The following is a 14884-nucleotide window of genomic DNA, read 5'->3' on the forward strand; positions in this document are numbered from 1 at the left end:
TCTTTTCTCCTGCTGCTTTTAAGTCTCTCTTTACAGTATGATACCATTTTTGTTCTTGAAATAGAATGTTAAACAAAATAATATATTTCCTATAGGCGTAAGTATAAACATAAACAGTATTTTAATGGTCTGAAGGATGCCCACCACACAAAATTCATTATCTCTGAAGTGACTAATTTTAATATTAAAATAGTTTTCTAATTAATTAAGCAAAAGACAACTGAAAGCATGTTTGAAGCGTCCAATTTACTAGGTTCTCAATTTTCACACCCTAATCTTCAGTCTTAAGAAACTGAACTCTATGTTTGTGAATTCCTTCCTGGCTTCAGAGGCCACAGGAAACCTTGGACTTGAACCTCAGCATCACACAGAAGGCAGCAGGAGAAAGAATCACTGAGTTTCCAGCAACACTAGGAATGTGTTTGTTGCGCAACTACATTTTGACTACATTCAGGACAGGAAGTTCACCATTAAAATAAATGGAATATAAATAAGATTATAGCCAAAATAGTAAGAATCTTCAAAAATGAAAACAATTTGATGAGTTTCAATGTTTCTGTTAACTGTAAAAAAGGATCTCCAAATAATAAAACACAAGCCAGAGAAAGAAAATGACCTAAGTAACCTTTGCATTGCATTAAATCCTTGCTTTCTCTTCCAAGGTGGCCCTGAGCTCTGCCCAAACAAAACTCAGTAACAACAACACTGCGTCATCATTTCTAGCATGTCTTCTGTTAGAAGGAAGGCACAGCCTCCGGCCCCACACCCCTGCAGGCCACCAAGCCTCCACAGACACCTATTTTGGGAAAAATGAGAAGATGGGCGGGGTTGAGCAGGGGACACAATAGCAATATATAACCTGGAGGTTTCACTTTTCAATGAAATCAAACAATTTGTAACCTTTTTATAAGAAAACTTACAAGATCCACAATTAAGTTTTTAGAATTAATTTTCCTCTTTTGTGTCCAGAATAAATAGGATTAAAGGCAGATTTTAAACTTCACGCAGCAACACTTCCTAGCTGTCATTACAGGAAGATGACAAAAATGTCCTCAGCTTGCCCTATAGGACAGACTAAAGCGGGCAGACTCCTGTACTACTGTACATAATTAGGCACCTTACCAAATCCACATAAAAATGTGAATGAAGTCAGATGAGACACAAAAATATGAATTAAGATGAGAGTCATATAAATAGAAATTCAAATGTCTTCCTCCTGAACCTCTCGTGAATCACTTTGAACACCCCCTGGAGCCCCATGCCCTGGAAAGCACGGCCCTTCCCTTCTCCACTACATCTGAGGTCCGCCACTGCTCGGTAAGCTCCATGGGGACAGGCCCTGTGTCTGTTTGTACTGGCACAGAATAGGTGCTCACAAAATACACCCTGAATGTTCGTTCATAAATGAACGATTTAGCTACAAGGTCATGGGTTTGAGGGCAAAACATAGAACCAATTATATTTGTATCCCTAACACCAAGCACATTTCCTATACATGATGAACACCCCTGTCGATGTCTGTTGAATAGATATTCAGCCAATGTAAGTTGAATAAATGAATGGATGGAGGGATGGATGGATGGACAGATGGAGGGATGAGCAGATGAATGAACAGAATGGAAAGGCGTCTTCACCTCTAGTCACAACTTTAAGGTTAGCATATCAAAAATAAAAACACCTGACTGAACTTATTTACTCTATCATAATAACACTTTACTATTGCTAAACAAAGGCCTGTTGGAAAAAGTATAGGTGGAATTGCTCTCACCTCTTGTAAAAATAGAAAACTGTATAATACTTCATATTTTAAAAATTATCCCTGGCTCAAAATCAATCTAGAACATAAACATGAGCTTTAGAAGAAACTGGAAAACATAGGAGACAGTTGGCCAAGATACACTGGGGAGGCAAGGTCATGAATTATTCATCTACATCTTAGATAAGGATAAACATTTGAAATATCTATCAAATACTTACCTTCAAATGACCAAAATTATAAACCTTCATCCCTGTTAACGGTTACTTCCTATCTCATTATTCTGTATCTTGTTATGAAAATATCTTGGCTAACAAGTTAGCAATTATTTCTCTAACTCCTCCAGTCTTTAGAAGCTTCCTGTCTTTGACACCCCTTGTCTAACAGCTAATCTTGATCTCAAGGTTTTACATGCCAGATGCACGTTATGAAAAATTGTATTAATCACACTCTATAACTTCAGTATCTTTATTCTGTAGCCTCACTGAGATGTCACTTAAGATTGCTTGCTAATCAGAAAACACCGAGATGTTTTGTCTTGCCTCTTCCTTCAGTTGTGACGGCAATAAATCATTTGTTTCCAAAGTTAGTGCAAATGTGGCATTTCTCTCTGAAGCTCTTTAAACAACTATCAGCCTCTCTTTACTTATTTCCTTTCTTAAGGTGAATATTAACACCTTATCAGAATGTAAACTCAATAAAGATATTATTATGTATAGCCACCAGGTAGTAAATGCTTATTATACTAAGTGTGTATTAAGCACAATTCAAATACATCATTTAACCCTGAGAGAAACCACCTGAAGCTGTTACTACTATCCACAATGCATAAAAAGAAAATTTAGTTTCAAAGGAAATAAGCAATTTGATTAAGTCTCACATCTGTGTTTTGGCTTTTCTCCTCTCCCCTCTCCTTCCTTCCTCTCCTCTGCTCACCCTCCCCTCATCTCTCCTACCTCAACTCTAACCTCTCATACTCTGGCTCACTCTACCCAGCCACCCTGTGGCCTGCTTTCAGCCCTGACATTGGCCTTCCCAAACCCTCAGTCTAAATTAGATTCTTGTAGACTTCCCACCAAGATGGAGGCATAGGTAGATACAATTTACCTACATACAACATACCTACATACAATTTACCTACACACAACATGCCTACATACAATTTACCTCCTCATACAACCTAAAGGACAACAAATTTAAAAACAAAAAAATAACCTGAACTGCCAGAAAATTGAGCTGCTGTATGGAAGTCTGACAACCAATGAGTTAAAGAAGAAACATTCATCCAGGATGGTTGGAGGGGCAGAGAGCACCAGCTGGGTGAAGAGGACTCCTGGCAAGGCGGTGGCTGGTGGAGGGGGTGGTCCCACATTTCCATGCAGATAAACTGGGAGGAACAACTGGGGAACGAGACAGACCACAGAACCCAGGGTTCCAGTATGGGGAAAATAAAGCCTCAAACCTCTGACCAAAAACACCTGTGGGATTGAGGCAGCAAGAGAAACTCCCAGCCTCACAGGAGAGATCGTTGGAGAGACCCACAGGGTCGTAGAACATACACAAACCCACCCACTCAGGAATCAGCACCAGAAGGGTCCAATTTGCTGTGGGTAGTGGTAAAAGTGACTGAAAGCCAGCAGAGAGCCCAGCAAGTGGCACTGTTCCCTCTCAGACCCCTCCCCCACATACAGCATCACACAGCAGCAACCTGGGTTGCCCTGCCTGGCAAATATTTAAGGCTCTGCCTCTTACAACCTACCAGGTGCACTGAGGCAAAGAAAGAGGCCCATATGAAAGAACAGATCAAAACTCCAGAAAAACAACTAAGCAATGAAGAGATAGCCAACCTATCAGACACACAATTCAAAACACTAGTAACCAAGATGCTCACAGAAAAAGTTGAGTATGGTCGCAAAATAGAGGAAAAAGTGAATGGCTATATTTCAAAGACATAAAAGTTCTCACAAGGAAAAAACACTTCCTTCTTTTTTGTTTGCATCTATGAGGTGATGAATGTTAAGTAAACTTATTGTGGTAATTCACAATATATGTAACTTGAGCCATTAGGCCATATATCTTATATTTAGTGATGTATGTCTCAGGCTGAAAAAATAAAGCTCTTTTACCTACCTCTTAGTATTACCTCTTCTATTACTTACCCACACTTTCTACACACGTTTCCACCCAGCATCATCCCCCAAAGGGCTACATTATGCCATGGATGGGCCCTGTGTACTTTGGCCTTCTTACACCCTTTCATCCATAAAGATATTCAAATTGCATTTGATGACTGCACTTGATATATAGGTGAATGTGCATATCAGAATACTGTGCATTAAAATATTTTCTTCAACTTAAAATTTCTGTATGTCTTCTCCTCTGATTGTATATGAAATTAAGACATTCTCCTGGGTCCCTTAAAGCACAGCGGGTTCCAGCGGGCACTGGTGCACAGATGGGGCCTGATCCTCCAGGAAATCAGGCGGGATCGATGACAAACTCTTCCCAGCTTTCTCTGGTTGATTTTGTCAGCCTTTGTGGTTGTGTGTGGAGTACCCAAGGGCCTCACTGTCACTGTCCTGTGTGGGAACTACAGACCCATTTGTTCCGACAAACTCCTCAGGAAAGGAAGGACTCCACATGAAACTACCCTGAGAAGTAGTCAGGGTTCTCCAGACAAACAGAACACAGAGATGGTGGGGGAGGAAGGGGGAGACAGATTTATTTTCAGGAACTGGCTCACATGATTGTGGGGGCTGGAAAGTCTAACATCTGCAGGGTGAGCAGGCAGACTAGAGCCCCAGAGAACAGCTGAGGTTGCAGCTTGAGTCCCGGGCAACCCGGAGACGGAATTCCCTCTTCCTCGTGAACTTCAGTCTTTTTTCTCGTGAAGTCTTCAACTGACTGAATGAGGCCCCCCCCCACCCTATGGAGGGTAATCTGCTTTACTCGAATATCTACCACCTAAATCGCAGCATCGCCTACAAAATACCTTCTCAGTGACACCTACGTTGGTATTTGGCCAAATATTTAAGCATAACCAACTTGACACATAAAACACCATCATACCCTGTGTTTTCAAGACTTATCTATAACCTTGAGGTTGATACCAGGCTATACATAAGGTTGTAGAAATCTTCATGCAAATATTGCTGTCAGACAGACTAGGGAAGGAATAAGTTGTCTTAAGGTCAAAATGATAATGAAGCAAAATTGTATCACCTGTGTCTTGAAAACTAGCTTTATACACTTGAATGAACCTAAAAATTTCAATTTTGCTTTTAAGGAGTACAAGCATTCTTCTTTACTCAGATGACATGGTTTTTAAACCATGGACCAGAAATGGCCTTAAAATACTTAGCTTATTACTATCAAAAAGACACATTTACTTACAAGTATGACACATGGACATGAACTAAAGGGGGGGAATGTGGGGGGGGGGCCAGGTGGAGGGGAGTGAAGGGGGAAATGGGACAGCTGTAATAACATAATCAATAAAATATACATTTTTTAAAAGACACATTTAACAACCAGTCTGGCCAAAACCATCATCATTGGTTTGGGGGTGCTGTTCTCTAATATTCTAATGACAAATTCTAAACAAATTCAGGGGAACTGTGGCTCCAATGTACTGGAAAAAGAGAACTGGAAGAGAGACTCGACCAGGGCTTAGGTGTTGCCCACTCCGATGGGACCTCAGATGAGTGGCAGTGGGGGAAGGGGGGTCATAAAAACTCCAGCTGATTCCCTGGCTTCCCAGGATGAGGCCATGGGGATGGAAGACTCTAAAGAAGTCCTGCCAGCACCACAGCTGCTGGGAGTAGGATGAAGGGTGAACCCTGAGTGATGTGTTCATCAGGCCGGAGGGGCACTCAGCCCCCAGCACCCCCTCCTCGGACAAGGAGGGGAAACCACACCAACACAGCCACCCCGGGCCTTTGCCGAGCTAACTCCTCCTCACCTCCCAAAGCCCAGCTCACACTTCACTTCCAGGAGAAGACCGCCCTGGCCACCAAGTCCAAGGAACACTTCCTGCCCCTCCCCTGACTTGACTTCCCTTTGGTATCTGACATACGAAACGTACTCTCTTGAGTGCCCTTTGCCCATCTCTCATGCCACCACCAACCTGGTCATCTCTTCTCTCTCTTCACTGTCTGGCCTTCCCTCCTCAGTCACTTCTTCAGTTCATCCTGAACTTGATATTCATTCTCTGGGGTTCTGTCCTCAGCCCTCTTTCCTCATGACCCGAGATACCTCCCCAGCCCGCTTCCTGCCCTCCTGAGATTTCAACCCCTTCCAGTATCCAATGGCTTGCAAATCTGCATTGCTAGCTAGAGATTCAGAATTCCAGCTGTCACTGAATATTACCAGCATGACCTGCTGGCACTTGAAAGTCAACATCCTCTCCCCACCACCGCAAGCCTGCAAACTCAGCAAAACTTCCTCTCCCCCAGCTCTTCCCCTGGCCGACGAGAGCAGCCATGGAACTGCATTGGCTCATTTGTCTTTCCCTCTGGACCCTTATCTGAGAGAGGCCGTATCTGTACTCCTGCCAAGATTGTCTTCTTCCTTTATTTAACTTTTATTTACGGCCATTTTTATTTACTTAACTGTAAGCTCAAGAGTTATAGTGTCTGCTACTTTGAAATTCCATTTGTTGTAGGCACATGATTTTTCTTTATGTTTTATTTCAATCTTAGGAAAAAGTTACAAGAACAATCTAATAAACACAACTATATGCTTCATTTATATTCAGCAACTGTGAGAACATTTTGCCACATATGATTTATTCCTTTCTCCATGTACACATTATAATTACGATTATGGAATCATTTGTAATTTGCAGATATCGTGGCTATTAAACCTTTAATACTTCAGCACACATCCCCTGAGACCAAGAATAGTCTTTTGCATATAACTGTCAAATTCAAGAAGTTTAACAATGATACCATGTTACTCACCAGTTATCTCCAGAATGTTCCTTAGAATGATTATGAATGCATGAATGTGCTCATCCTGTATCTTTGGTTTGTTTAATCTGGTTTTCAGCTTTTCTTTGTTTTTTGTAACATTCATAATGAGATAAACTGACTTAAGGCTCCTGGCATGATACGCCGAGAAGAATACATCTCTCATATAGAATTACCATAAATGCCAGACATCAAAACTCACAATGAGGAAATATCAGACACACCCAACTGAGGGACATTCTGCAAACTGTCCTCTTCCCACCCCTCACTTCGTTCCCACCCAAGCGCCTGTGGCTGCCCTTGTCATTTCTGAGGCTGCTCCCTCCCAATCACCACTCACAACTCAGTGCAGATGCCACCTCTTTGGATGACACCTGTCAACCAAAACCCACCTCCCAACCCACCCTGTGTGAAGTAGACCCTACACTTTACCCACTCAATCTCCTTCCCATTGTCCTGCTTTATTTTCTTTTCAAAGTATTTACCACTTTCTTTTTTTACCATAAAATTACCTTCTTTGTTGACTGGTTTACTTCTTTATTATCTATGTCCCCCCAAAAGACTATAACTTTTGTGACAGTGGAACCTTCTCACAAACAGTGCCTTCTTGAGAACAGATACGCATTCTGTAGCTGTTGGAGAAAATCTCCATGTCTTTGGTGCCTAGCAACCTGCCTAGGACTCCACAAATACTTGCCAAATGGGTGACTAATAAATACAATGTGTGATTCACTAAGTAGACTATTTCTGGTCCAGATTTCCTCCCAAGTTCTCATTTCTACTTAGTCTGTATGGTGATAAGTTTTCATCATCAAGACTTCCTTTCGTTAGAAAGTGCAAACTGCCATTTATAAAAACAGTCACGGGGATGTAAAGTACAGCTCGGGGAATATAGTCACTTATACTGTGATAACCAGGAGGGTGTCAGCCGGGTGCTAGACTTATTGCAGTGCTCCTGTCACAAGGTATATAAATGTCTAATCACTATGTTGTACACCTGAAACTAACATAATACAGTATGCCAGCTGTAATTAATTAATATAGGAACCCATAAATAATAAGTAGACTTCCTTTGGTATTCACCACTACAACCTATTTCACTCACTCTGAGGTAGAAGAGGACGTAGGAAAATGAGATCATTGTAGCTAGGTCTTAACATGTTGCTTCGCACAGACATGGAGATCAGACTATGATGACCTGAATATGCAGAAAAACACATTTCTACATGGCTGGTAAGGAAGATTCAAGAGGGAAGTTACAGGCTAAATTCAGTCAGTGGAAAGGAAGTTATTTCAGTTACTCAGACATATCATTCAAATATTTATTTTTATACATGATATTTAAGATATTTTCTCCACACGAAACATGTAGATGCAGAAAGCTGCATCAACAGTTGTTCCAGTATCAGTGAGAGAAAGAGCAGTGCTACTGGGCAACCTCAGCAAAGCCTTTGAACTTGCCTGCCTTAGATCAAAGCAACAATTTCAAAGGGAAAAAGCTGGAAGTGAAACAAAGGAAAAAGAAACCTTGGGTGAAGAACATAGCATAAGTAGTTCCTGGTGCAGCCAGTGTGACTCCCTTTTTCAATTACATTTTTAAGTTGTCCTTGAACACAGAAAAAGTGAAGTCTTTAAATCAGTAAAGTTAAGGACCAACCGAGGAGCACTCGCTATTGTTTCAGACGGACTTAACCTCACAGTCAGTATCCGGAAGCACATCACACACAGTCTCTGTAAAGCACACAGAGGAAAACCTGGGGAGCTGCTGGAGGTTGGCAGCGTGGGGCTGACAGTCCTCAAGCGGGGAGATCATTGAGTACAAATTTACTACTCGGACAAATACGACAACGAGGAGTTCAAGGACCAGCATGTCACATTGCCTGACGGAGGACATAGCTAAGCTGGCCCCTGAAACCCATCTGATGTCTGAATCTGAAGGGAGGAATCTTGGGGTTCAGCAGAGTCCGGGATGGGTCCTTGATATGATCCGTGAACCAGAGCTGTTTCCGGTGGCCACAGCCCAAGAAGCCACAGAAACGAAGCTGGGGAACCACCTTCCAGCCTCTAGTTGACACAGCTGGCCTCACTTGCTAGCATCGTTCTGATAACATTATGGTGTTGCCTTCTTGTTTCTCACTTTGATTTTTAAAGGATGTTTACGATACGCTGTTTGATGTGCTGGTGACTGCTTTGCTCCTTGAGCAGAGCCAGCAGCCCCACAAGCCAGCCAGGGGTGTGCTCCTGGGCTGCAGCCTCTGCTGAGCACAGCCCCAGAAACTCGGGGAGCTCTGTGTCCAGCAGAACGCACTTGGGGGATGGAGGAAGCATCTGAGAATAAGACCATGGCTGTTACAGGCATTGTGCAAACTTGCTGTTTTGGGTTTTTTTTCCTGCCAGGTGTTATATGTATGGTGATTTACATTTCAGTGTATTGGAAACTTTCCATTTTATTCAAGAAATCTGTTTCATGTTAAAAAGCCTTGATTAAAGGGGAAGTATTTTTATTTAAAAAAAAAAAAAAGGAAAACCTGCTCTCTGTTTGGTGTGCACAAAGTTATTTTCTTCTATCTGTTCTCTGAATGCTTTCTCACACACTGCATGCTACAGCCAGATGGTCCACGAATAATTAAATACCACACGAAACTAAGTGTTGTAGTTAAATAAGATTGGTGTGTAAATAAATTCGCGGCTTATTCATTTTTTAACTTTTTATTCTAAATCACTTTAGACAGAGAAACATTGCAGAGTTAGAACAGAGTTTCTGTGTACCCTCTGACCCTGTACCCAGCTTCCCCTAATGGTAAAAACTGCATAACTGAGGTACATTTGTGAAAACCGGGAAATTGGCACAATGCTATAAACCACAGACCTCGCTCGGCCTTCACCAGTTTTCCATCACTGTCCTTCTTCTGGTCCGGGAGTCCATCCAGACGCCCACGGTGCACTTAGTCGTCACGTCTCCCAAGTCTCCTCCCACTACAACCTTGACCCTTCTGCACAACTGTTTTGCAGAAAATCCTATCCAAGGTAGGTTTGTCTAATGTTTTCTCATGATTAGAGGGTTGTCATTATTTCAGACAGTATGTAGCCCTTTTTTTAATTTAAAACAAAGGGAAAACATCCAATTATTTGTCTAACTGAATCCCTACCAATAGAGTACAGTTTCTAGGATTTTGTACAATTGACTAGTTCTCATCTAAAGGTATTTAACCCCTTGGGCAAAAGGGAAAAGTCATCCTGTTAGCTTTTACAGTCATATTCTAAGTATTTTGTGTGCTTTTATTTGTCACAATGGCTTAACCACATTTGTATTTTTAGCTCTCTGAATGTCTCCCTTGACGAATTTTTGTCTGCTCATCAGCTGCTCACAGGAGTGTGTTTAAAAAATGTTTTACTCTAGCTGTGAATTGGTTATAGTTCTTTATAGATTTTTGCTTCTGTCAATCTTTACATATTTCGAGGCCACCTTTTACATGCACACACATTTAGAATTATAACTTCCTCCTGAATAAAAATTTGTATGAAATAGAAATATAATTTGTACCATTATAGTGACTCTCTTTATCTGTAGTAATGCTTTTTCTTTGCCTTAAAAGTATTTTATATAATCTTACTGTAATCGATCAGATTTCTTTTGGTTATTATTTCCCAGTAAAATCTTTTTATACACTTAGGCTTTCAACTTTTACACATTACTTTGTTTTTACGCGTCTTTCATAAATCGCATATACCCAGGTTTTAAACAAATTCAACGTGACAACTTTTGTCAGTTAACTGAGCAATTAGTCCATTTATACTTATTATAATTATTGACGTATTTGTATTTATTTCCATCATTACCTTGCTTTTCTGTATCTCCAGTTTTTTCTGTTCTTTTTCTCTACTTGCCTTTTTTTTTGAGATTCGGATGTTTTTCTTTATAACTAGAATAGGGAGACTTCTGAATGGTGGCTGCCAGGGGCTAGGGATGGGGGGACTGGGGAGTTACTGTTTAGTGGGTACAAAGGATCAGTTTTGCAAGATGAGAAGAGTTCTAGAGATGGGGGTGGTGTTGGATGCACAATAATGCAGATGTGGTTACCGCCTCTTAAATACAGGTAAGATGGTCAATTTTATGTTATGTGTATTTTATCACAATTTCTTAAAAAGTTGAAATGACAGGGAAGTGAAAGGAAAACAAACTCTACTTCCTGGATAATTCCACATGACCAGCTGAGACTCCGCTTTGAGGAGCCGTAGCTGTGGATAGACTGCTGCTGTTTACCTTTGCTTCTCATGACAACTGCAGCAGACAGTTCTTCTAACAAACCCGTGTTTTACTCAGAGGAGAGGAACTTGCTCAGATTCCCAACAACGGTACTCACTGGAGCCATGACTTCGGTGCAGACGTTCTAGACATGTGAAAATATGGACGTAGCTGGCAATCCACGCCCAGTCCACGCCCTTCTCAGCCAATGACTGCTATGGCTTTTGGCTGATGATATAACTCTACACAATTTGGTAACATTTTTCAGCTTCCATACCTTATTTCATGGCAAAGCTACGCTGTTCTGCCGAAAGCTCTATTTAGAAGTTTCCCCAAAGCATGTTTCTGTCCTCCGTGCTTGAGCTGATACACTTCAGCTCACAGAGTATTGCTCTTAGGACTGCTTGCAACACTTTCTAGCCCAGTAAAACTCTGCTGATGATTTGATTAAAGGCAAACCTAACTCGATAAAAATGCAACTTTAAATTTAGTTCCTGGGTTATGCCAATGACACAGTCATCTGTTTATGTGTCTGTTTCTCCTGATTGTGAACTCTCTTAAATTGAATTTATTGGGCTGACATCAGTTTGCAAAATGAGACAGGTTTCGAGTGCACGACTCAACAAAACATCATCTGCACACAGCATCGTGCACCCATCGCCCGAAGCAAAGCCTCTTTCTGTCCCCATTTCCGCCCCCCACCTCCACCTGGCCCCCACCCTGCTTCCCTCTGGCTGTCGCCACACTGTCGTCTGTGTCATGTGTTACGTATATATGTTCTTGTCAGTTCTTCATTGACAGTAGAGACTGTATCAAATTCATTGTTACCTACTCTACCCCTTGCATAGACCCTCAACAACTGACTGTGGAGGTGGAGGCTGCGGTAGCAAAGGAGGGGTCAAGGATGGCAGTGGTGTGGGTGGCCGTGGCGTTGGTGGCAAAGCAAATGCCAAACTTTACAAAGAATAACACGTACCAGCTAGCATCAACAAGCACTTATTTAATCACTCTGCAGAGTGCTTTACATTGAACAGTGAAGTCCCCAGACTGCACTCCATGGTAAGTGTTACGACCCCATTTTTAGGAGAAACTAAAGTTCTGAGGCATTAAGGATGTTTTTTCCCCCAAGGTGTCACCTACGACAAGTGGTATCGCTAGGTCTGCCTGAATCCAAGAATACGCCCTTCAGACCCGGCAGTCCCTACTTCTTCATATGGTTGCATACGGTCCCTGCTCTGTATTTTAATCTGCTTTTCAGTGCTTGACAGTGCAGGAGGAAAAGTACTAACCTTTCGAGAGAAAGATATGTAAGTCCCCACTCCATCACTAGCTAATTAAATAAGCATTTCATTGTCCACATAATGGGAAACTCCTGCACAGCCTCCCTGACTTACAAGATTCTCCGGTGAAGTATTCTCTCAACTGAAAAACAAATTGTAATAAATGCTGGCCTTTCTGCATCTATTTTTATTCCCCATAAAGTGTAGGTCTTTCAGGTTGATTAAAATCTTGAGTGTGATGCATGTTTTCCTTTATGTAGGCAGTAAAATTTATCCTAAAAAAATATCAATATGAATCAGCAAGATTACTCAAAATGATCACTTACTTGTCACTAAAACTTCTTTTTCTACACTTGCAGTGGAAAACTCTGGCCGATTCTACCAATTAGAAGCATCATCAGTGGTGGCACAAGTGACATCATGTATCTCCCAGTGTGAAGCACTGAGACACATCACTTCTAAAGCATTTTACCAAAAATCTAACCTTGAAAAAACGATCAGATAAACCTCTGCTACAAAACAAACGGCCCGGACTCTGTAAAAACTACCGGTGCCCAACCAAGACAAAGCGCGGCTGAGGGACTGACTGTTCCAGGGTTACAGGATCTGAAGACCCGTAACTAAAGGATCACCCGTGTGATCCTGAAATGAAAAAAAATGTCTGCAGGAAATGGCATTACTGGGACAACTGGCAAATTTTAATAGGTCGTGTGTATTAGATAATACCACTGCAACAGCATTAAACATCTGAGTTTGATCATTACATTTTGGTTAGAGAATGCCCGTATTCTTTCAGAGACCCACACAATCTGGGAATAAAGGGCCATGATGTCTGTAATTTCTTCTCAATGTCTTCTCCAAACAAATATATATAATATAAATATATATATACGATATACTTTATATATATGCATGCTAACTTATGCATGGGCTAATAGTCTTCATTTACGAGAGGACACCATATTGGGATAAAATGCAAATGTAAAATAGAAGAAATATTGGTTTTATTTGTACAGACCACGGACATGCCGGGAACCAGGAAATCTGAATGTGGGTCAGGGGTAAGTATGGCAACAATCAAAGTAGCTGAATATTGGAAGTGTGGGAGCAAGTGAGGAACCCGCCACGAAGAGCTCCTTGTTTTGAACCTAAGAGGCGCCGCAGGGATTTCTGTGGTCAGTGTGGTTTATGCTGAGGACACCTCTCAGGTTGGAAATTCAGCGGGACACATCCCCAGGTCTCTAGCAACGCCGGCTATGTGGGGAGAGAGAGAGAGAGAGGGAGGGAGGGGGGGGGAGAGAGAGAGAGAGAGAGAGAGAGAGAGAATGAGAACATACCTGCTGCCCTCCTGGGAGTGAATCAGTAAATGAACCCAGTGGCAATTGATTTAATGTGTCCGGGGTGATTAGCAACAACAAAAGGCCTGAGACTTTGCTTAAGACAGGCATTAACTCGACGCCATTCGATTTTAAAGAAACTGCTCTAAGTCATGTCTTGGTAACTAAGAAGTGTAAGTTAACCGAAAGAATTATTTGCTATGAAGGGGCTCAGTGCTGGAAGGCAGGGGTTTGGGGAGGGTGTACAGGAGACGGACACCCTCCTGCGAACCTGTTCAAATAAAGGGTCAGAGAAGCAAATTGGTACAACCTAGAACTCAGACTCACTCCACAAACCCAGGACCGGCCCCAAATTTCCCAAACTGAACTGGCCGCTGGCAACTCCAGTCCATTTCCAAGGCGAGAACACACAGACCCTGGCCGCCCCCACACACACACACGCATTCTAGAGAAGTTTGCGCACCCCGGGCCTCTACGCCGGTGCTCTCCAGTGTTAGGAGAGGCGGCCCCGCCACCCCCGCGCGCAGCGGGCCAGCTGGGACCGTACCTCGGGCGCGGGCGACGGGGCACCGCTGGTGCGGTCCAGGCGCCTGGGGCGGCCGGATGCGGCACGGCGGCTCATCCTGGCTCGGAGCCCGGGGCAGCGCGCTGCAGACCTGACCGCGGAGAGCGAGGCTGCTGCTCCGGGAACTGGCGGCGCGTCTCCTGGGGCAACCGGTAAACACCGCTGGGGACCGGGAGGCCCGGCCGCCTTCCACCCCAGAGAAATACCGGGAGCGACCCCATCCCCGGGAGGGTGTCTCCTCGCTTTGGAGGCCCTGTTTGGCCAGGCCGAGGCTGGGTTGAGCGACGGACACTTGCCAAAGCGACTGGGGAGCAATGGGGTTGGAGGTTGGTTACCACGAGAATAACTACAGATCTTTTTCCTTTTGTTGGGGGGCAAGTGACAGCCAGGGGTCAATGTGAACAGTGGTGGCGCGCGAGGTGTACGAGCCTGGGGGCACCAAGGCGAACAAGCGTCTGTGTAGCACTCACTGCGTGGGAACGCTTCTGCTTCCAGCTCCAGGGCCAGCTTCGCAGGCGCGCAGCCCTGGCGGTGGCCCGAGGGCCCCCGCGGTCGATCACTGCTCTGCTGTCCCAGGCTTGAAATTCTTCCCGATTTCTGAGCGAAGCGCGCGTCTGCATCTGGTGTGGGCTCCCCCAGCTGCGTAGCCGGTCCCGATGGGGCTTCTTTAGCTTTCTCAACACTGCGGGCAACTGTAACAGCCATAGCATCTAATTATGAAGCACACGTG

General features: G+C 43.3%; 1 protein-coding gene across 1 annotated transcript in view; it reads right to left on the reverse strand.

Moving 5' to 3' along the window:
• The window catches only part of CCDC170 (coiled-coil domain containing 170), a 76754-nt gene extending 61870 nt beyond the window's left edge, over positions 1 to 14884 (reverse strand). The window contains exons 1-2 of the mRNA XM_037156844.2: positions 14625 to 14884; positions 14137 to 14294 (exon numbers count right to left, since the gene is read on the reverse strand). Of these exons, the coding sequence (XP_037012739.2) occupies positions 14137 to 14294; positions 14625 to 14859 (393 nt within the window). The 5' untranslated portion in view covers positions 14860 to 14884. The remainder of the gene's footprint in view (positions 1 to 14136; positions 14295 to 14624) is intronic.

This window comes from Artibeus jamaicensis, unplaced genomic scaffold (assembly GCF_021234435.1).
Source record: "Artibeus jamaicensis isolate MK-2021 breed Jamaican fruit bat unplaced genomic scaffold, CSHL_Jam_final contig_497, whole genome shotgun sequence".
Lineage (NCBI taxonomy): Eukaryota > Metazoa > Chordata > Mammalia > Chiroptera > Phyllostomidae > Artibeus > Artibeus jamaicensis.